This window comes from Aotus nancymaae, unplaced genomic scaffold, assembly GCF_030222135.1.
Source record: "Aotus nancymaae isolate 86718 unplaced genomic scaffold, 86718_ANA_hifiasm-v0.15.2.pri h1tg000020l, whole genome shotgun sequence".
NCBI classification, from domain to species: domain Eukaryota; kingdom Metazoa; phylum Chordata; class Mammalia; order Primates; family Aotidae; genus Aotus; species Aotus nancymaae.
In genome coordinates, this window is record NW_026988432.1 from 42,409,835 (window position 1) to 42,432,772 (window position 22,938).

Consider the following 22,938-nt stretch of genomic DNA (forward strand, 5'->3'; position numbering starts at 1 on the left):
TAGGCAAATTGATTTACTGGTATTTTCGATGGGCACCAAGTTAGCTTCTGGGAACCGCATTCAACACACATCTTGTAAATAAATAAAATCACCATTTGAGTTCTACATCCAATCTCGATAAACCAAATTTATACACCCGTAAGTTTATGAAAGCATTATTCACCATTATTTTGAAGTTAATAAAAAGTATTAAGGAAGCATCCCTGCCTTTCAGATTAGATTTAGATTGTGGCCAATGCTCTGTCCACTGCATTATTTTATTAGAATTGTTAATAGGTATATGCTGGTGTTCTAAAGATCACCTTTCTTCAAATCACATAATAAAGCCACACTTTGAAAACTAGACTTAGGAGGAGGTGGAAAGCCACACAATACCCTCAATGTGACCACCACTCACTTTCTCCATTCCCCTCTATTCTGCTAAAAATGGCGATGGCATATATCAGACTAATATTAAAGCACCAATCTGTAGGCTTTTGTCTTTTCTAACACAGAAGGGTGATGACATATGATGATGTAAAATGTATTTATTCATCCATTTTATGGTCAGACAAAACAAACCTTAATGTGAGTGTTGTATTTGTTTAATTGTACGTAGCAGTTTAAAAATTTAGTGCACCTGCCCTTAACCATGCCCTACTTTTAATTCTAAGCAAAATCCCCCAATAAGCAGCATCTGAAATGGTATCCCTATCTCACACACAGATTTGTTAGTGACTAAACCACAATATCACCATCAAATTTTCATTCAGTTTATGCCATCAAAAATTTTGTTTCATTCTGGTTTATTACTCTGATATTAAATACATTTTACATTTTACAAATTATATAACCTTTAGAATAGAATGAAGTAGTATGGCATTTGCTTAATAAAAACCAGGAAGAGATGGTCACAACAATCTCTATGTTATATAGTTCATAGTTCAGATGTTTTCTGATAATAATAATAACAATAAATAAACAAAAGATACAGAGAGTAAGTCTTGCCTTGTCTGGAACTGCAGTAAAGGTATGAAACTGTAAAGCATTAATAATATTCATTTAGCCATCTTGCTCTGCCTCATTAGCAGAGCAAGATGGCTAAATAAATATTATCAAATTATAATTTGATAATATTTAAATCCTTTTTCTTTTCATGTAAAGGAGAGGAGTACTTTAAAGAGAAACAGTTCAATATTCATCTTAAGTTCTTTGTCTTAAACACACTCACCTAAAATTCAATGAAGGGACAGCATGAACTTTCCAAAACCATCTATATTCTTTGAAATGGCAGCTGATTATGGCACTTAAAGACTTCCCAAGCACTTCATCCAGGGATTGGTAAATCCTATTTATCTGCAATGAGAAAGTAGACTTTTATTTAGCTAAGCAATTCACACTTCAATATTTATTACAGAAACAGGAAGCCAGAATTGGCAGATCTAGAACATATGATATTTTATAAATTCCCTTATCCTCTATTAATAATGTATGCAATTTAGAACCTTGCTTTTCATTTAGTATAAGAAATATTTAAAATAGTAGACATTTATGGTAGAAGTCATTTTACAGATGAGGACAATGACTCCCAGCATGATGAAGTGATCATCCAAGATTTAAAAGCTGGTTAATGATAGAGAGTGGCCTGGAAACTTGGGTTCCTGATATAGCTCTATGGTTTTAGTTGATTAAAAAACCAGAAATAGGAAAACACGGAACTTTCTTTGTTTTCTAAATAGTTTTATGGAATATTATATTGCCATACTTTTTTACTAAAGCCAAGGAAAATACTGCTAAGATCAGAGTCCTCAGATCCACATTTCCTCTAATGGTTTGAGCCTGAGTAGTCATAAGCAGATATTCTATAAGAGTAGACTACAAAGGCAACCTAATGTTACTTAATAATCCATATGATTATGTTGTACAGTAATAACATATACATTATAAATATTTCACAAGATTGACTGTTAAAGTTTCTTAACTAAGCTTAATGATTTTATAAGCTTTTCCCTTCTGAGAAAGAGACAAACCCTAGACTGCCCACCCCAATGCCTGAGATTCCCGACCCTAGCCTGGGAGTGACCCAGGCACTACACTCATCATCTGCCCTCAATCAGCCATCCTCAGTGTTCTCTTCCTCCTCACCCTTTCCTCTTTGCGTCTCCCTGTGAACACACTGGCAGGGTGTTACTATCCCAGGTGCCAGATGGCTTGAGGCAGAAATATTTGAAGCTTAGGAAATCTCATGTTAAGAATGAGGAAAAGTGTGGGGAGAAGGGATACAGTAAAGTAAAAAGGACAGGCATCTGGAGGCAGTGGGGGTAGAAAGGGAAGGGATGAAAGGAACACAGCTCTGCACATCTGCTGGGTGATGGGTACTCTCTGCTTCTGACTCCCACCTAGTGCTTTCCTCTCCCAACCCAGGTTATCTAAAATGACCACAGTAATTATTTTAGCTGTCATGACTGGCTTCAGGCTTCCTGTGATTTGAAGTACATAAAGAAAATGCTATAACAAAATCTTCCCCTTCCTCTTATCTAAGTCCTCAGACATGTTCATTATTACATGAGGCCTCTTTATGATATCGTTTTGCTGTGTCCCCACCCAAATCTCATCTTGAATTGTAGTTCCCATAATTCCCACATATCATGGGAAAGGCCGAGTAGGAGATAATTGACTCCTGGGGGATGTTACCCCCATGCTGTTCTTGTGATAGCATAGGAGTTTTTTCCCCTTTGCTCGGTACTTCTCTCTCTTCCTGCCATGTGAAGTATGTGTTGGCTTCCACTTCCACCATGACTGTAAGTTTCCTGAGGCCTCCCCAGTCGTGTGGAACAGAGTCAATCATACCTCTTTCTTTTATAAATTACCCAGTCTCAGGGAGTTCTTTTCTAGTAATGTGAGAATGGCCTAATACAATTTAATATGATATAAAGAGATTTTCACTACACAATTAACCACTATTCTGTGACATTCGTATCCAATAGTCTTTCCCTGTGCTATGATTCTAGGCACATACATGTGTTTGACATTCTTTGAATTAAATGTTTTATTACAACAGTAATACTTTCAGATATGTCTTGTTTCTTAAAGCACATGCTATTATTTTTTAAAAAAAATTGGAGTTGGAATAGATTAGACCTATGCATCTGAAAATAAGTTATATATTAAAATATTATATCTCCTCATAAACACAGCTCTCTAAGCCACAGCACCCGGAAATAAATGAAAATCTTATACAATCTTATGTATTATACGTTCACCTAAGGCTGTATCTATGTATATAATAAAGTGAGCATACATAGATAAATTTATATCCAGCTCTATCTGGCGATGCAGAATCACTCAAGAAATCACTTGGTATTGTCCTAGGGATCTCTCGGGATTTTCCTGCTGGTTGTTGCTTGTGTTGTATTTGACAATTTTGGGAAGGATTATTTGCATATTTCTTTTTTTTTGTCCAGGTCCAGTGGGTTACTCCAGACTGCAAAAGATTTGGAGGGAGCCTAAACAATGCTCAGATAGAGACACTGTGTTAAAGTACCCCACAGGTGGTCCAGGTTGACATATTGATCAGGATCTATGATTAATAAAAGTTACACCTTGGGTGGTATCCTGATCACAAGCCAGCTTTAGATTCTTCTGTTTCTCCTCCACAAAGAAGAAGCCCCATTTCACCCCATATATCACAGATAGTGATTAAAAGAAGTTAGTTGTCTAATCTGGAGGCAGATCCATCCCTTGGCTTCTATTCCTGCATGGCAACTGCAGAGTATACAGAGCTAAATACCCTCAATTCTTTCTACTCTTTTTTCACCTGAGGGTGGCAGCCTCCCAAGCCCTAGTGAATTAAAGGCATCAATCCTATTCTACTCTTCCCGCAGCCTACTGGAAGTGTGCAAAGCAAAATTCTCATATGAACATTGGGTGGGAATAAAAATGATACCTTTCTCCTCTCTCCCTCTCCCGCTCTCTCTCTCTCTCTCTCTCTCTGAGACAAGGTCTTGCTCTCTCACTCATACTGGGTACAGTGGCATGATCATGGCTCACTGCAGCCTCAAACTCCCCAAACTCAAGCAATCTTCCTGAGTAGCCGGAACTACAGGTGCTCACCATCACACTAGGCTAATTTTTGTATTTTTTGTAGAGATGAGGTTTTGCTATGTTGCCCAGGCTGGTCTTGAACATCTGAGCTCAAACAATCCGCCTACCTCAGCCTCCCAAAGGCTGGGATTATAGGCATGAACCACTGTGCCTGGCCCTTTCTCTCTTAAATTCTTAAATTATAGGTCAGCTAACTTAAATTATAGGTTGGCTAACTTGTAAGTTTATAAATTAAAATTTAGTGTCATGTTATAAAATAAAAATACAGTATCCTTTACTAAGCTCCCAGAAAAGCTTTCAGCCAGGGTCTGGATTGGAGTTAGACCATAAAAGAAATAAATATTTCATGTATTTTGAGTGCTGCATTTTAGGTATATAGTTTGGATGGAAGTTGCAGTAGGCACATTTTTGCTTGACAAGAGAGCCCCCTCAAGTAGAAGGACACAAAAACAGAACGGGCCACCTAAAAAGGTAGTGATCTTCATACTAATGATATCAATTTAAATAGAAGTTCAATAATCATTTGTAGCAGTGGGATTTGGTAAAGCATATATGTTTATTACACATTTATTACAACATATACACAAGTTGGGATATGTGGTCCCCTCCACCCAGATTCTGTGGGACCTAGCCAAATATTAGACTGGAGAAGAGTTAACATTCATGTTATTATTCCTATTTATGCTCAGACTGATGTTCCTACCATAAATAGCACTCCGTTCTTACTCTCTATTGTTTATTTTGATATATTCCCCTGCACTGCCACTACCTGATATATTATTTATTCATTATCTCTTCACACCAGAATATAGCTCTGTAAAGGCAGGAACTTTGTTCATTGTTGTGCATCTGATGCTTAGAATGGTGGCTGGCACACAGTATGCCTGCAGTAATAATTCACTGCATGAACAAACAAACGTATGAATGAATGTATATTTTTGGTTGTCACCGAATTTAAATCTATCGAGTTTGGATTTTTTTTCTCACAAAGATTTGCAAGTCAGATTAAAGCTTCTAGATGATGATTTTATTTACATACACTTTAGAAGAAACAAAGTAGGGTTAGATACAAGATTAACTAGCAGGAATGTGGTAAAAGAAAAATCCTATTATACTGTCTTTCTTATTTTAAAATTTGTCTTCTTTTTCTTATAAATATTTGGTTCAATTTCCTTTCACTTACCCCTGTAAATTTGAACGACATTAAAAAAATTTCATCACAATCTGAAGAACTCATGGTTATTTTATTAACACTGAAAATATAAGGAATCCAAGCAGTAATTTTAGCTACTTTCATCATTATTCAGGAATGGGCAGCCTACATATTAAAAGGAGGAAAAAAAACGGTGTCCTCCAGGACTTCTTTTGAGGGTATGACTTTTGTCCAGTGGTTCTCAATCAAGGTGATTTTGCTCCCAGTGGATATATGACAATGTCTGGAGACATTTTTGGTTGTGCAGGGTGGGTACGTGCAACTGGCACCTAGTAGGTACAGGTCAGGATGGTGCTGAACATCTGAAAATTCACAGGACTATGGCACCCTAACCCCCAACCAAATAATGAACCAGTCCAAAATGTTGATAGTACCCAGGCTGAGGAACCCTGGTAGGTGGTTCAAGATCCTTTGAGTCCTCATACTATTCCATAATTTTACCACGGGCCCCATCCAGACCTCTGAAGTTGAACAAAACAAGTCTAACTTCCCTTCCGAAGCTTTCTCCCACTCTATATGCCATGTGAATTCCTTCTTGCACCTCCCAGCTGTGCTCTCAGACCCTCTCTGTATTCCAGTCCTTAGTGCTGCCATACCACTCTTGGAGGTCTTTCATTGCAGCACCTGGTATCATTTACAATTACCGTGAATTTTCTTATCCCTTTATAAGAGTATGTGCAACTCTGGGCAGGGACTTATTGCTTGTTTCTTCATCATCTCTAGCACATAATCTTTAATGATAAATAGCAATCATCGCTAAATGCTTGTTTGAATAAATGATTGATGGTGGAACAGTTAGCAAACATGAAGCTCATGTTTTCACATCTGGTTCCTATACAGAGTTGCATTATATACTTACTCAAATAATTTCACCAGATTATTCATTATCGGCCTAAGAACTTCAAAGTGTCTTAGAAAGCTGTAGTAAAATGGATTTGGAATCATGGCTCTTGGACTAAACCCAGAATCACCCCAGGCACAAGGATATTAAGTCAGAGTCAGGGAGAGGACTGCTGGGAAATGGGCCTTTTTGGACACTTAAAAGCTGGAAACAGAATTAGAGCTAGTGGACACTTAGGCATCGTCTCTATTTTAAGGACTTGCTCTTGTTGACACAGAGCTCAGTATGAGAGGCAGGAAGGTCTTACATGTCTTTATTTCCCATAAAGGGTATAACCTATTTCTTCAAGCCCCTAGAATAAAGGGACTATGGCTGTGACATTCAGTGTGGTACCTTTGTGGAAGGGCAAGATCACAGTCAGGCGGGCTTCTTCCATGAGGGATTCTGGGTGCCAAGGAAAGTGCCACTGAGACTGGCTGCATCTGCTCCTATGCTGGCCAGCAACCTCATTTCTGTGAAGTTTTAAAATCTTTGGACACATAATCAGGGAAATTAATCTAATATCAGAAGGGGCTGTGCATGTATAATTTGTTTCATCGAATCACAGCCCAGTGATTGCAGGAAGATGTGTGTACTTCATAATTCTGGGTATCTATACAGGCCACTGCTGTGCCTCACTTTTCAGTTGACTACTTTAATACTTATCTCTGATAAAAATTAACAAGACAGCAAGAAGATATTTGAAAAGTATAAGATAGTAGTAGAGAATTTGGTTTTATTGTTGGTATTTCATCAATAGACATGGATAAAAAGTTGTACCTTATCACTTAGATCAAAGTAAGATAAAGCAGAGAGAACAATATTTGGACAAAATAGCTGTCAAAAGGAAACAATATATACATTCAGCAAAGAATGTAGAATTTTTCATGCCACAGAGCCAAAGACCTGCTGACATTCAGGAACACTGAAGAAATAATATGATGGCCTGCCTGTCAGTATCAGTTCAGTTAGGTATCCAGTCAACTGTTTTAAAGGTGCTGAGAAAAATGAAGGTGGTTTATAAAGGACTTCTCAGCTGTTTCTTGCGCAACAGTTTTTTTCTTTCTGAAGGACTGGCTCTGTGTATTTTTCTGTTGCATTATATTGCAAGGTTAAGACAGTTGCTTATAGAGATAATACTTGCATTTTTAAAAGGCAAGGTGGCTCATGCCTGCAATCCTAGCACTTAAAGAGGCCAAGGCAGGCAGATCACTTGAGCCCAGGAGTTCGAGACCAGCTTGGGCAACACGACAAAATCCTAATGATTAAGTTTACTTAATCACAATCTTAAGTAGCTCAGATATTTTGTTGAGACAAAAAAAAAAAAAAAAAAAAAGAAAGAAAGAAAGGAAAAAGAAAATTAGCTGGGCCTGGTGGTGCATACCTGTGGTCCCAGCTGCTTGGAAGTCTAAGGTGGGAGGATCGCCTCAGGCCAGGAGGTGGAGGCTATAGTTAGCCAAGACTGTGCCACTGCACTCCACCCTGGGTGACAAAGTGAGACCCTGTCTCAAAAAAACAAAACAAAACAAACAAACAAACAAATAAAACAAAAGAAATGTGAAAATAATTGACCTATATACTAATATTTACTAAAAATCAAGTTTTATTAAAAATAGATCAAGAGACAACAAGAAACAAGGAGTTTTAAAGTGAAATTTTTTAAATCAAAGTAACTTTCTTTTTAGGAAATGTGAAAAATATGACAAATTGTGAAGAAAATTAGTATCATCCACATTCTACCCCATAGGAAATCCCTATGAAGATTTTATACATTTACTTCCAGTTATACACACACACAGGCATATGTCTGTACATATATACACATACCACACTATTTTTAAGGAAGTAGTTGAGAGACTGTAAACTATATATAATTTTGTATTCGGATTTGAAACTTTTTATGTCCTATTAGCAATCTATACATATTTAGCATGAATGCTTCCTCTGATTATGGCTATGAAATTATTTTTATTCAACTTGCTCATTAAAGGATATGATATATATGAAGATAGGTGACATCAGTAGTGACTGAATGCTCCTTTATTTTTTTCATGTACTTTATACACACATTCACACAAAACACATGTCAGCTGCATTTCAGGGTAAAGCAGTAGTTACTATTTTATTTTTATATTAAGGCTTATTTTGTTGTAGAAATCTCTACTGTACAAAACTCAGGTATCCCAAAATATCAGAGTTGCTTTCTTAGAATACACTTTTAAAGGGAGTGATTATCTTATTTTGTATCTTTTTCTTCTTCTTCTTCTTTTTTTTTGAGACAGAGTTTCGCTTTTGTTACCCAGGCTGGAGTGCAATGGCGCGATCTCGGCTCACCGCAACCTCCGCCTCCTGGGTTCAGGCAATTCTCCTGCTTCAGCCTCCTGAGTAGCTGGGATTACAGGCACGTGCCACCATGTCCAGCTAATTTTTTTTGTATTTTTAGTAGAGACGGGGTTTCACCATGTTGACCAGTATGGTCTCGATCTCTCGACCTTGTGATCCACCCGCCTTGGCCTCCCAAAGTGCTGGGATTATAGGCGTGAGCCACCGCGCCCGGCCCATTTTGTATCTTTTTAAAAAATATAATTGAGAAACCAATGAGAGTCCCACTGTGTATTTACTTTCACAAATAATCAGTAAATGTAAGTATCTCAGGTTTTCTTAGACGAAAATCTCCTTTTATGAATATAAGTAGGGCAATATGCACCTAAAACCAAGTATAGACAAATGGCACCCCACAGTGATGATCTCATTAAACCTTTACATTCTCCATGCTGAAATTAATTCCAAGTAAGGCAGAAAGATTCACATATTTTTGCTGATGAGGACAAAAAAAATGTTTACCAAAGTGCAGTCTTCTGTCTCCTGCTTCTCATTACACTCACTAAATTGGCCAAAAAATGAATTAAATTGAATTTTGCTGGTTAAGTAAAAATGTGTCAAAGTTTAGTCTAACTGGTTTTTAAAAAGCCAAATTTGTAATTACCTACAAGCAGGTACACCAAAGAGTCTATTGAAATCTCTCTGATACTATGTGATCATGATTTTGCTCATATATTTCCATGCATTCATTTGTTAGAGAAGCCCACTGAACATTTCTAAGAGACTAATGATACAGTGTAATCTGGTATAAACATGTCTGTTGATACTATGATGTAAAGTTCAATTAGAAAAGAAGGAAGGAAGGAAAAAATAAAGGAAGAAAAGATAAGACTTTATAAAACTAGATATAGAACAAAAAAAGAAAAATAAAAAAGATTCCATAGGATCTCTATCAGTTACATTAGTAACATGAAAAACAATGTGAACAGAGAGGAGAGAAAACGTTTGCATGCAGAGTACCATACTTCCCACAAATATTCTGAATTAAATTTGTACTAAGCATATGGAATTCCACATTTTTTAAACATCATTCTTCTCTAATATGCATTAAACCCCAATCATAAAGTCTGCTTTCATAAAAAATGTGTATGCAAATGTAGGAGTTATTTAGACACAATTTCATTGACAAACTCTTGGGCATGAAAATCAGATTCTTAATATTTTGTTGTTGTTGTTGTTGTTTGTAATATACATCTTGTTTCCCTAAGGAAAAAAACACTTGTGTGCAAAATATGGGTGGTTGTTTTCTTAGACAAAGAGATATTTTTTCTGGAAATCATAAAAAGACAGAAGCATCTAATTCTGGGAAAGAATGTTCAGGTCTTGCCCTTCAGTGGTGTATTTCTACCTTAACTGGTGGCCTTGCCTATGACATATGCCTTAGGAGCCACCTGCGGGTTACTGAGAGCCTGACTTAGCATTTTCATCTGACTCTGAGGGGATCAGTATCTTATTTATTTTTATTTTTTTTAAAAAGAAGATAAAAGATAAATCATTTAATTTGGTTCAATAAATTGCCATGCTACTTTGGGGCTAAAAAATGTGATCCCATATCCTACAACAGAGGTTTTAAAACTTTTTGTTCTGAAGACCCCAAGAGTTTTTGTTTATGTTTGTTATACCTATCAATGTTTACCCTATTAGAAATGAAAACTTATAAACTTTAAAAATATTTATAAATTCACTGCCAATAAAACCCAAAGCTACTTGGCAAGCTAAAGGAAAGCTAAAGCTATTGATAGGTGTACTTGCCCTTGTATCTCTGTGATAGAGCAAGTTTGTCCCCCAGATACCTTCCACCTGTTTGTTAGGCCACTTCCTCAAATCCTGTTCTCACCCCATAACCACACTACCAGTTTGGAAGGCTGGTGTAGCAGAAACAAGACATATGGGCATCGTATAACCCAGCATTCAGGCTGCAGTTCCTTTTACCCCACTTGTATACTATTCTAAGTGCATTAACCTACCCCATCTTTCCCCTCTTGATTCTCATTATATGTTTAAAATTGATTTAATAAACCATGTCATTGGAGCATCTTAAAAGAAGTGATGTATAAATTCATTTACATGACAATGATAAACCCATTACATGTGACATAAATCATATAGATTTTGAATACAACAGAAATATTTTCTGAAACAAAATTTTGGCAATAAATTAAGCATGGTTTTACATTTTTTGGAAATCCCCTAATGTCTGGCTTAACGGAAGATAGCCAGATTTACGTATCTGCTTCTGCATTTAATCTGTTGCAATGTTTTGGTTGGCAAATATGAAGAAACTCCAATCTCACAAAGATATGTAGTTTGAAATTGTAGAGCCTTTTCATAGCCTTTCAGATTATTATGGACAGTTTTCTTTGATAAAACAGTAAAATTCAACATGCAATTATTCCTTAAAAATGGAATGTGGAATCTGAAACATATCAATGAATTTCATAGAATCTATTACCATAAAATCCACTATCTGTCTCATACTTAATATAGTTTTTAAAAAAGCTATATATAATTTTATAACAAAATGAACTTATCATTTGTAAAACGTTGGCTCACCTAGTAAGGCAGATCTTTCAAATGTTGATATTTTATTTTCACTAACAAAAAATTACTTTTGTTAATATCACCACAAGTCTCATCAGAAAGGTATTGAGAAGCTGTCAAACTTACAGTGGCAGATGCAGGCTTTTCAAAATTTTAATTTCTACTTGAAAGTTTGAATTTTATCTTTGTCAGAAATTTCTATCAGTTGTTTTCTCTGAAGTGACAAGCTCACTTCATTCATTTTCAAAAAAATATTTGCCAAATACCCCTCCCGAAATAATCATAGCTTGTCTGCCCATTGTTCTTTCAAATAAAAATGTTCTATGAAAAACTGACTAGTTCCACTTGTACCTTGAACAATGTTTGGAGATAACTATTGCACCTCAACATATTTCAAAAGTGCTTTATGTGTACTTCCATTTCCTTGCACTATTAAAAGGATGTGGCCTGGCACAGTGGCTCATGCCTGTAATTCCAACACTTTGGGAGGCCAAGGCAGGAGGATCGCTTGAGCCTGGAAGTTCGAGACCAGCCTGGGCATAGCAAGATATACCAAGACCTTGTCTTTACAAAAAAAGAAAACATTAGCCAGGTGTGGTGGCATGCACCTGTATGTAGTCCCAGCTACTCAGGAAGCTAAGGCAGGAGGATCACTTGAGCCCAGCGGGTCAAGGCTGCAGTGAGCCACGATCGTGCCAATGAACTCCAGCTTGGGTGACAGACTGAGACCCTGTCTCAAAAAATAAAAAATTAAAAAAAAATAGATAAACTGATGTCATTTACAGTCCCAAGACTTAATAACATGCTGTTGCTTACTTTGTTCTTCACCGGAAGTGCATGGGAGTGAAAAAATATAACTACCAGTAGAGCTTGGTGCCACGGCCTTCAACCTCTAGTAATGAGGTTCCAGCAGTTTTACTTACTGTTACTTTTGCACCATCATAATGGTGCAAAATGCCCACATAGTGAATAAGGCAAATAATATGTTAGAATTGTTACTAAAATAGTTTTTACCTCAAGAATCCCAAGAAAGTGTCTTCATTTTGAGAACCACTGTCCTAAATGGAAGGGGATATATTAAAGTGGTCGAGACAAAACTGAGGTTGAAAAGAGCCTTGACTCAAGCACCTTAATATATCTCTCCTAATATACACAGCCACCTTAATAAATCTTGTCTCTTTGCTGATTTAATGTCTATGTATATGGGGCAAGTTACTTAACCACTCCAAGACCCATTTTTCACACGTCTAGAAGAGTTGCTCCTAAGGATTAGGAAGAACTAATAACGGAGTTTTTCCTCAGGGTTAAAGGCGATCACTTAGCACAGTGCCTGACAACTTTCAACTCAATAGATGTTAACTATCATTACTAATATTTATATTATCATTTCTTTTTCAGATCAAGAAGCAATGCTATGAGTAAATCATAATATCAACTGTGGGTTGGAATTTATCCTACCTAAATCCAAATTTTAGTTCTATGATTCTTCTGTGAGTACAAGCTACATGCAGATATGTTTTTCCTGCTGTATTAAGATTGAGATTTTGTCCCTCACATGTCAATTTTGCAAATCCTTGGGTAGTCAGTCATGAGAGACATTTCTCAGTCATTGGTTAGTAGGGATAACTGAGAAATGGTATTTGACTGGGTTCTAGGATCGCCCAGTCCCTGATCTTCTTCCTGTCATATCATGTTTGGGAAGCAGGTATTTAATAATGGTTATGTTACAACCAGAAAGCTGGATCACAAGGAGTCACTGGGACCCCTTTTGCCTTGGGCCTAGAACAAACACTCAAGGGATGTCTTTCCTGGAACATTTTCTCATGCCCTAATTTCAGCCCTCCAGATTTTACCACTTGCTGTGGAAAACTGAATTCAAGAAGATGGTCTTGAAAGTAAAGGGTGGGGTGTATGGGTATGTGCACTCTCACAAGCAAGCACTTGGCAATAAGCAAGCACTTGGCAGAGACTGGGTGAATGCTATACAACTCTAAGCTCATAGGGACATCTAGCTGACATAAATGATGGAAATAGGTAATTGTAAGTCAAGGAGACCAGTCACACTGTACCTACATATTTTACCCTAATGAACATTTTTTACTGTCTCCAAGAAATATGTTCTCTCTCATTTTCCTTGAAATTACAATAGGCTTACTTGCTATGTTATTCTTTTTACCATCTTTGACCTGAGTACAAAAAGAAAAAACAACCTGGTTCTTAACAGCAACAACAAAATGATGCAAGCTTGATAATAAGTAACACCTTCCATTTAATCTCAGTGTTAGAAAAATAGGGAGTGATAGTGACACAGTTGAAGGGTGTGTGCCCTATTTATAAAGAGAAGCCCCCTCTGCCACACAGAGGCATGGATACAGTGTGGCCCCATCTTCCTATTTTCAAGGTCAGGGTGGAAATCCTGATATTTACGTGAAATTTTCCAATTTATGAATGTTGTCCCAAACTGAGTAGCCCACACAAAACTTGTTGGCAGGGTTTCCAAGCTGCCACATTTTTTATTTCTCCAAATATATAACTTAATTTCCCTCTATGATCTCACTCACCATTATCCTCTGCACTTACCTCTGTCATCTCCTATTTTGGGGCAAAGAGAGGGGAACAGTGGATGGAGAGGTGCCTTTATCTCCCTCTAGTGGTGAAAACATGCTAAAACAACTAGCTGAATGCTTATTCATCCTGTTTATTGAAAACTTATCTATGTGAAACTCATCCTTCATCTCATTAAAATTAGCAAAACAGACTCTGGCTATTATGTGTGAGATGTGAACCACAAAGGAATTTTACTAGTAGTGAAGATTAGACTCTGGGGGGGGGAAAAAAAAAAGGCCAGAAAGAGGGAGCAGGGAAATCAGCCCAAGTAGGGATTTAGCTCAAGAATGCCAGACCTAGTCACCAGGAAAAGAGAAGCATCTAAAAACTTGTAACAGAAAGCAGAAAAACATCAGTACATACTTCAGCTGGAAGGCTTACACTAAGTTTTATGTGTAAAGTTGAGTATAGTGTGAATGATTAATGTATCCATTAGCTAGAGCAGTATCAAGTACTGCTAATTTGATCCCTGTTTTAAGTATTTAATAGTATCTTAGCTCTTATTAATTAATGGAGAGCATATCATATTCTGTGTTTAGAAGCTTCACTTGGGGAAAGAGTTTTGAGGGTAGAGAATGGAATACATTTTGCAAATAAACAGAATTTCAAATAGGTCAGTAATACAGAGCAATAAATGATACTGAGAAAGTTAAAAAATAGATATCATAATAGTTGTTGACAAAAAGAGCCAAACTCTGAAAACATTTGAAAAGATAAATTTTGAGCCAAATATGAGTGGGCAATGGTCAGTGACACAGCCCTGTCTCCTGATAACATGTGCCCAAAGTAGTCAGGCTACAGCTTTGTTTTATACATTTTAGGAAGACATAAGACATTAATCAATATATGTAAGATGTACATTGGTTGGGTCAGGAAAAATGGGACAACCCAAAGCAGGGGTGAGGAGCTTCAAAGTCATAGGTAGATTCAAAGAATTTCTAATTGGCAATTGGTTGGAAGTGTTAAGTTATTGTCTAAAGACCTGTAATCAACATAAGGGAATGTCTGGGCTAAGATAAGGGGTTTTGGAGACCAAGGTTCTTATTGTGCAGATGAAACCTCCAGTAGTGGGCTTGGGGAGATTAGATTGTAAATATATCTTATCAGACTTAAAAAGGTGCCATACTCTTAGTTGACTCTCTTCTGGATCAGAAAAAAGACTTACAAAGGGAAGGGGATTCTCTACAGAATGCAGATTTTCCCCAGAAGTGATAGTTTTGCAGGGCTATTTCAAAACGTGTCAAAGAAATGTATTTCAGAGTAAAATACTTTTATATCTTTCAGGGCCTGTTGTCTGTCAGGTGCTAAGGCTGGAATTTGGTGACCTATTGCTACAAAAAGTTTTAAGATCTCTGTTTGAATGTTAATACTGGTCAGTTGTGCCTGAATTCCAAAGGGAGGAAAGTATAAGGAGGCATGTCTGACCCCCCCCACTTCCTCTCATGACCTGAACTAGTTTTTCAGATTAACTTTGGAGTATCCTTGGCCGAGAGGAGGGGTCCATTCAGACGGTTGGGGGCTTAGAATTTTATTTTTAGTTTACACAGCTTTGCTTCTGCCCATGCTGTCTTAGAACACTGTACCCAAGTATTATATGCCTGTAACTCAAATGCCAACTTGCAAGCATGGTTCCCTCTCTAGTATACTCATTTCTTTGCCTTCTGCCCTCCTTGATACACTCAGATAATTTAAAGAACTGAAATACAATTGCTTTTAGAAGCTCAATATTTCATTATACTTTTGTTTGAAAACAGTTTTTGAGTTGAGAGTATGTCAGCAAAAGCAACCAAAAGCATGTGGATGTTGTTACAAGGTCAGCTTTTCAGCAGCTGTAGGCAGCCATTACTGGCATTCTGTCAAACAGTCACCACTGGCAGCGGGGCCATTCATGGGCAATGAGTCAGCAGCTCTGACAGCACTAAATACGGTCACCGGTTAATGCGCAAGATAACAGGCTCACATGCTCCTTCAGAAAGTGCTGGTGAGAGGAAATATTTTATTTTTCAGGTTTATTTAGAAGAAGATCAGGATAGGTTGTTAAAACCCAGATGTTAAATGAGTGTGTACATGTGTTAGAATCTAGCATTAAATATTTATATGTATGGATCTCTTCTGTAAAGGGAAACATGTTCAAACTGAGAGCTAAGATATCAGAAGCTAGGCATTTCAAATGAGATGTTGTTGTACAAAGAAGTGCCTGCCTTACAAATGGGCTGTCCAATCCACTAGTCATTAGCTACATGTGGCTACTGAGCAGTTGAAATGTGGCTAGCCGAAATCAAGATGTGCTGGAAGTGTAAAATCTATACTGGATTTCAAGTATACAGAACAGAAAAAAGAGAAAACCTCATTAAGAACTTTGTATATTCGTTACATTCTGAAATGATAATTTTTTAATATATTGGACTAAGTAAGATATATTGTTTAGATTAACTTCACCTGTTTCTTTTTTACTTTTTTAATATGGCTACTAGAAAATTTACAATTACATATGTGGCTTGCATTCTGTTTCTATTGGACAGTACTATTTTAAAGGAAGATACTTGACATCATCTCCTTCCAGTCATAACATACACACATGTGCACACACACACGTGTACAGTAAATGGATAGGAAGGCAGTGGGTGTTTAAAAATGCAGGCCACAAAATTTCACTTAAGATGCTGATTTGAAGATCCCAGTTCTCTAAGCTATGAAGAATGGTGCAACATAGTGCACAGCATTGAAAGATATTCTACCATGAAATGTCATTAGGCCTCGGCTCTGGGTCCAGGGGAGAAACAGTGTTAGTCATATTTATTTAATTCTGGCCATTTTATTATGAAAGAAAGGACACTGTCAAAGACACTGAAAAATGCCTCTCTCATAGAAGAACAAAATGAGCTCTGTAGAAATAAATTAGTATTGTTCTCTGGACTTTTCTGTTCTGTTTTGGACTTGTATGCTCTTAAGAATGCTTTGGTGGTGGTGATCAAGACAGTATTGTAACATATTGGGCAACAAATTTGACTTAATAAGGATTTCGATAAAGGCCAGGTGCAGTTTCTCACACTTGTAATCCCAGCACTTTGGTAGTCCAAGGCAGGTGGATTGCTTGAGCTCATGAGTTTGAGACCAGCCTGGGCAACATGGCACAACCCCATCTTTACAAAAAATACAAAATATTAGCCGGATATGGTGACACACACCTATGGTCCCAGCTACTCGGGAGGCTGAGGCACGAGAATCACTTGGACCCAGGAGGCAGAGCTTGCAGTGAGCCGAGATCATGCCACTGCACTCCAGATTGGGTGATGGAGCCAGACCTTGTCTCAAAAAGCAAACAAACAAAGAAACAAAAGGATTTTGATAAAAGCAAAATTTGGATACTAATTGGGCTGTTTAATCAACTACTGAAAGATTGTAATTTCTAGATTTGCCTGTGTTTTGTGCTTTGAGTCCGATTTGTCACTGCTAGTAAATTATCCCACTAAATTCTAGCTAGTGTTGAGGGAGTCCTAGTAGCCTTTCTCCTGTACCCTGCTGCATGCTCTTTCCTCTTTAGTTTCAGGGCTTGAATCAGTTGTATCAGTCAGCTTCTTTCATCTTCTTCTTAGCCAATGTCTACTTTGAAGACTTTGGAGTTTTGGAGTCAAATAGATGCCAATTTGAGACTCTGAAGTCAGCCAATTCTCCTGAAATTTCTCATTTATCCATTTTAACTATTGACTTTAATTTTTATGTGCAAAGCTGGAAAGCAAGCAGCTGAGCAGAGGTTTCATTAAGAGAGGCCAGGCCTTCCTGAATGATTGTCCAAAGGTGTATTCTAGTAACACAAAGATGGTAGTGTGTGTGTTTCCTGAACTAGCTGGAAGAAAGTGTAAAATCATTCAGATTCTTTTTCATTCAGAGCTAGGCAGTGTCCCCCGTCATTCTCAAATACATAACCTAATTTTGTCCCTCGAATTCAGAAACTGGAATTTGGACAGACTTCTATTGGAGAATGGCTCACGGTGTTCTCCTAAAATCTCGTTTAGTTGTCTTCTATCTTCTAAATGGAGAGAGATGTATGAAAAATTTAGTGTATCCATTTAAATTTATAAAAATATTTTAAAGAAAAATTATCTGGTTGGTATTCTAATGTTTTTAAAATACATTTTTGCTTTCTCACTAAAAAAGACATTGTGTTACAATATAAAAATTTACATGATAAATAAAAATAGATTACTTTTATTACTCCAAGTTAATTATTTTTTAACTCTTTCAGTTTGGACAATGAAAGCAAATTGACTGATTTATAACACATTGTGCTTTTTGAATTTTTTTTAAAAAACTTAAATTATTGACAAGCGTTTCTATACAATACCAAAAATAGGCCATATTTGGGAAATATACAAAAGCAAAAAAACTTAAAGCAAGCTATGATAAGCTTTCAGTATCTTCAGAATAACAATCTTACATTATCTGATTCTAATGGTAGGGGTTAAAATGATGTTGATCAAGACTTTACAAATATGGCCTGGTGAGGTGGCTCATGCCTGTAGTCCTAGCACTTTGGGAGTCTGAGGCGGGTGGATTGTCTGAGCTCAAGATTTCAAGACCATCCTGGGCAACATAGTGAAGCTTTGTCTCTAGTAAATACATAAAAAATTAGCCATGTGCAGTGGTGCACACCTGTAGTCCCAGCTATTCAGAAGGCTGAGGCGTGAGAATCACCTGGGCCTGAGAGGTGGAGGTTGCAGTGAGCTGAGATCGTGCCACTGCACTTCATCCTGTGTGACAGAACAAGACTCTGTCTCAAAAAAAAAAAAAAAAAAAAAAAAGACTATGCAAATATGAAAAGATTATGTAAAACAGACTACTGGACTATTAACTCCATTTCACTAGATTTTTAGATAACTGCATTTACTGTGGTTTAAAAGCATTTTAACATCTAACAATTATAATTTTCTCTTCCCTTTGTTTCAGTTTTTATAACCAAGAAATTTTAAATAAGGAATCCTATATATTCTAAAAGTTTATGTGTTGTTAATGAAACTCTTGGAGAAATCTAACAAAGAAAAACCACACCATTGAAGCTTGTGACATCTGTGAAATGTGTGTTGGGAAACCTGACAGGGTTAGGAGGATTTTAATTATGAGAGTAAAAAGCATTTTGGGACTGCTCCCTGACCTGGAAGTTCAGAAGGGAAGGGGTTAATGGTGATTGCCAGCTCATTTCAAGTCTTTTTAGCACCCTGTTCCCCTAAGGAGAAGAAAAAAAATGACACAATTGTCAGAAATTTATGGTAAGAAGAACCCTTCTATTCTTCTAATTCCTAGCAAGACAATGTGCAGAAAATAAAATCCAAACTGTATAGCCAGCCTTCACTGACTTAACCAAGATGAATCACTTTCATGAGTGGCTTACTTCACCTCCTCCAAGATTGACACCTGTGCGTAGTGTTTAGCAACACTAAAATTGGAAATAAAATTCATAACTGATACATGTCTAATAAAAGAGATAAAAGCAATGTAGAACTATAACTTTATAAAAGGGTCATATAAACTGCTTAAATTTGATAATAATATAAACCATCTTGTAATGCAAACCACAGAATTACTGCCAAGAACATAAAATATATTCACATAATTTGATTCTTTCATCTGCAGCAAGAGATGCAGCTGACAATAGAATATCACTCAGTGTGTGCACATGTGTGTAAACGTGTTTATGCATGTAAAACCTCCCCTTTGTCCTCATTTAAAAGGATAGAATGTGAAAGTTGACAAATTGGAGAATAGGTAATATGAAGAATTAATTTCTTTTTCTCTCTTTCTTTCTTTTTTTTTTTTTTTTTTTTTTTTGAGACGGAGCTTCACTCTTGTTGCCCAGGCTGGAGTGCAATGGTGTGATGTCGGCTCACCACAACCTCTGCCTCCTGGGTTCAAGTGATTCTCCTGCCTCAGCCTCCTGAGTAGCTGGGATTACAGGCATGTACAACCACACCCAGCTAATTTTGTATTTTCAGTGGAGATGGGGTTTCTCTATGTTGGTCAGGCTGGTCTCAAACTCCCAACCTCAGGTGATCCTCCTGCCTTGGCCTCCCGAAGTGCTGGGATTACAGGTATGAGCCACCGCGCCTGGCCAACTTAATTTCTTTGTATATATGAGCGATTAACTTTTCCCTCAAGGTTTGTCTATTCCATAGCAGGGTTATGAGTCTTCTGGCAGGACTGGTTCATTCATATTCCAACAAAATAAGGGTTTTATTGTGCTTAAATACAGTGACTTCTTTAGTGAAAACAATACTTGGGCAATCTAACTGCCAGGAATATTACTGTCTTACTAATTATTAGTAGTAAACCTAAGTACTTATAGAAAAGAGGACACAATTTAACATGAGAAGTTACCCTTTGGATTTTTTCTGTGATAAAAAGTGAAAACACATGAGTAAATTGAAAGATACAAGGGTAAAATGCACAACAGTCTGCTTATCTATCTCAGAACTTTTCCTTTTCATTTATTAATAGCTAATATAAGTGAACATAATACTCAGAAACACCTGCTTAGTCGTGCCTTTAGCCACTATTTCCTTTAGCAGATACAGTTAAGCAAGTAGGATTCTTAGCATCTTTGAGCAGAGAAGTGGAGGTGGGAGGTGAGGGAGGAGGCTCTGGTGGGCTAGAATTGTCTGAATTACGTCTTGGTGATGCTAATCTTCCCCTTACTCTAAAGTATCACCAATTATGCAAGAGAGGAGGTAGTGAATATGCCCAATAACTGACCCAGAGAAGGGCTTGAGTAGGTAGGCAGAGTATGGAAAGGTCACCTCTTGAACCTAGCAGTTTACTTACCTGTATATTTAGACTGGGGTTTTCTTTTTGGTCTGATTTAATAATAGAATATCACATATTTCTTGCATATTATGGAATTCTTAAAAACTAGTTAGTAAAAGAATTCTTTAATATTATGATCCCTATTAAAAAAATTAGGTCAGGCACAGTGGCTCACTCCTGTAATCTCGACACTTTGGAAGGCTGAGGCAGGCGGATCACCTGAGGTCAGGTGTTCAGGATCAGCTTGGCCAACATAGAGAAACCCTGGCTCTACTAAAGATACAAAGATTAGCCAGTTGTGGTGGCACATGCCTGTAATCCCAGCTACTTGGGAGGCTGAGGCAGGAGAATCGCTTGAACCCAGGAGGCGGAGGTTGCAGTGAGCCAAGATCGTGCCACTGCGCTCCATTCTAGGCACCAGAGCAAATTCTGTTTCAAAAAAAAAAAAAAAATTCTTTACAGCTTTCACAGTCCACTTTCTAAATACGTACATAGTGGAACATAGATTATTCCACATGGAAGATAAGATATAAAATCTGTATTTGGAATCAGAGGTATGTTTTTAGAATGTACCCATAAGAGGTACGTCTTCAGAATGTTCCCAAGAGATTAACTTTCACAATTAAGCTTTGTTGCAGTTAGTATTAAAGGTACTCCCTGTGTTCTGAGTATACACTAGCAAGTACAGCATAGTGACCAAGAGCATGGACTTACATCTGTTACTTATTTTCTCTAAAAGTGTTTCCTTATCTTTAACATGAGGGTAATAATAGAGCTTACTTAGAGTAATCGAGTTTTGATTTAGATAATGAATGTATTGTACTTAGCACATGACTGTGACTCAGTAATTGGTAACTGCTCTAGGATTATTAACTAAGGTAAGGCATGGGGAAGTAACTACATTGAAATGGGATCACGGGGACATTTCTAAAGTTCTGTTTCCAAGGTGAAAATCTTCCTGCCATTTTGCAAAAGCTCTAACATATCAGCTATTTGAAAATGTCACTAATCCAGTGGGAAGATAGTTGGCCAATGACAGAGAAAAAATTGAGTAAGGTGACCAAGTGAATTACTGAGACCACCCAAGCCCTATCAATAAATCCACAGTTCCTTGGGGAGTCATCCCTGTCCCAAGGCTTCCTCTCATAAGAACACTCTGAATGTTGGCTTTAGTAAATTATCTGAAATGGATGACAAGAAAAACTCATCAAAACCTTTTGGGTAGATACAAGGAGGCGGAAGTGGGACAATGTATCTGAAGACATACACTGTATTGTGAGTCTCCAATTCAAAGCTGTTTGATATTTTAGGATGGATTCTTCAGTGGTATTTTTTATTTTTATTATTTATTTATTTATTTTGAGATGGAATCTCATTCTGTCATGCAGGCTGGAGTGCAGTGGCACAATCTTGTTTCACGGCAATCTCTGCCTCCCGTGTTCAAGTGATTCTCATGCCTCAGCCTTCAAGTAGCTGAGACCACAGGCGTGTGCCACCACACCACCACACCTGGCTCATTTTTCTATTTTTGGTAGAGACGGGGTTTTACCATGTTGATCAAGTGGGTCTCAAACTCCTGAACTCAAGTGATCCACCCACCTCAGCCTCCCAAAGTGCCGAAATTATAGGCATGAGCCACTGCGCCTGGCCCTCAGTGGTATTTAAAAAAAAATCTTGTGTTTTTTTTTCTTATTCTTTCTTTCAAATAAAGAATACATTGGAAAATTAAGCCTTAACTATAGTATTCACTGTAGAGAAAAGCAGAATTCAATTACAGTATTCACTATGAATCATAGAACCTGCTAGAAGTTAGATTGGTGTGCCTAGGAAATACAGAAGCAATCAATAAAAATGTTAGCTATAAATCCAGGTAGAGGACTATAAACTGAAATACTAAAGGTGAGGCTGAATTTTATTTTTAGCAATCAACAGGTAGAAGCCTATTCATTTTTACCTTTTTTTGATTTCCCATGATTATGAAAATAAAAAGCATGAGTAAATACATAGTACAGAGCTGATGGCATTTAATTTGTTAAATGAATGAAACAAACAAGATCAGAGATGAGTCTTAGCAATGTTGATCTGACTCAAGAATATCCCATATTATTGAATGAGGAAAGCCTAGGATTTAAAAAGCAAAAGTGGCTAGCATATAGAGTACGGCCATTAACATATTATAAAATCAAAATTAAATAGTAATGACTAACAGTCAAGCAAACACACATTTATTGAGTGTTTACCATGTGAAGCACCATGCTAATACTTTCCAAGTATTACCTTATTTTATCCTCATAGTAATCTTATTAGGAAGGTATTGCTAATAAGTAAATGATATCCTAAGTGCAATTACACATTAACAAAATCTGACCATTTTTACAAAAACATTGTGTCTACACCTTAAATACCACTTGTAATTCTAGTTGTTACAGCTCAC

At 37.1% G+C, this 22,938-nt stretch overlaps 1 protein-coding gene across 35 annotated transcripts in view; it reads right to left on the reverse strand.

Moving 5' to 3' along the window:
- DTNA (dystrobrevin alpha) overlaps positions 1 to 22,938 on the reverse strand; it is a 381,211-nt gene that overhangs the window by 202,517 nt on the left and 155,756 nt on the right. For 33 of the 35 annotated variants that reach the window (XM_012447220.3, XM_064379287.1, XM_064379284.1 and 30 more), the window contains exon 2: positions 1,211 to 1,335. Coding sequence is in view for 16 of the 35 variants with exons in the window: in XM_064379274.1 (XP_064235344.1) it covers positions 1,211 to 1,335 (125 nt within the window). In the remaining 19 variants the exon portion in view is untranslated. Of the gene's footprint in view, positions 1 to 1,210; positions 1,336 to 7,560; positions 7,679 to 22,938 lie in introns of all 35 variants that reach the window. The other 2 variants (XM_064379277.1, XM_064379276.1) reach the window with 1 other exon arrangement.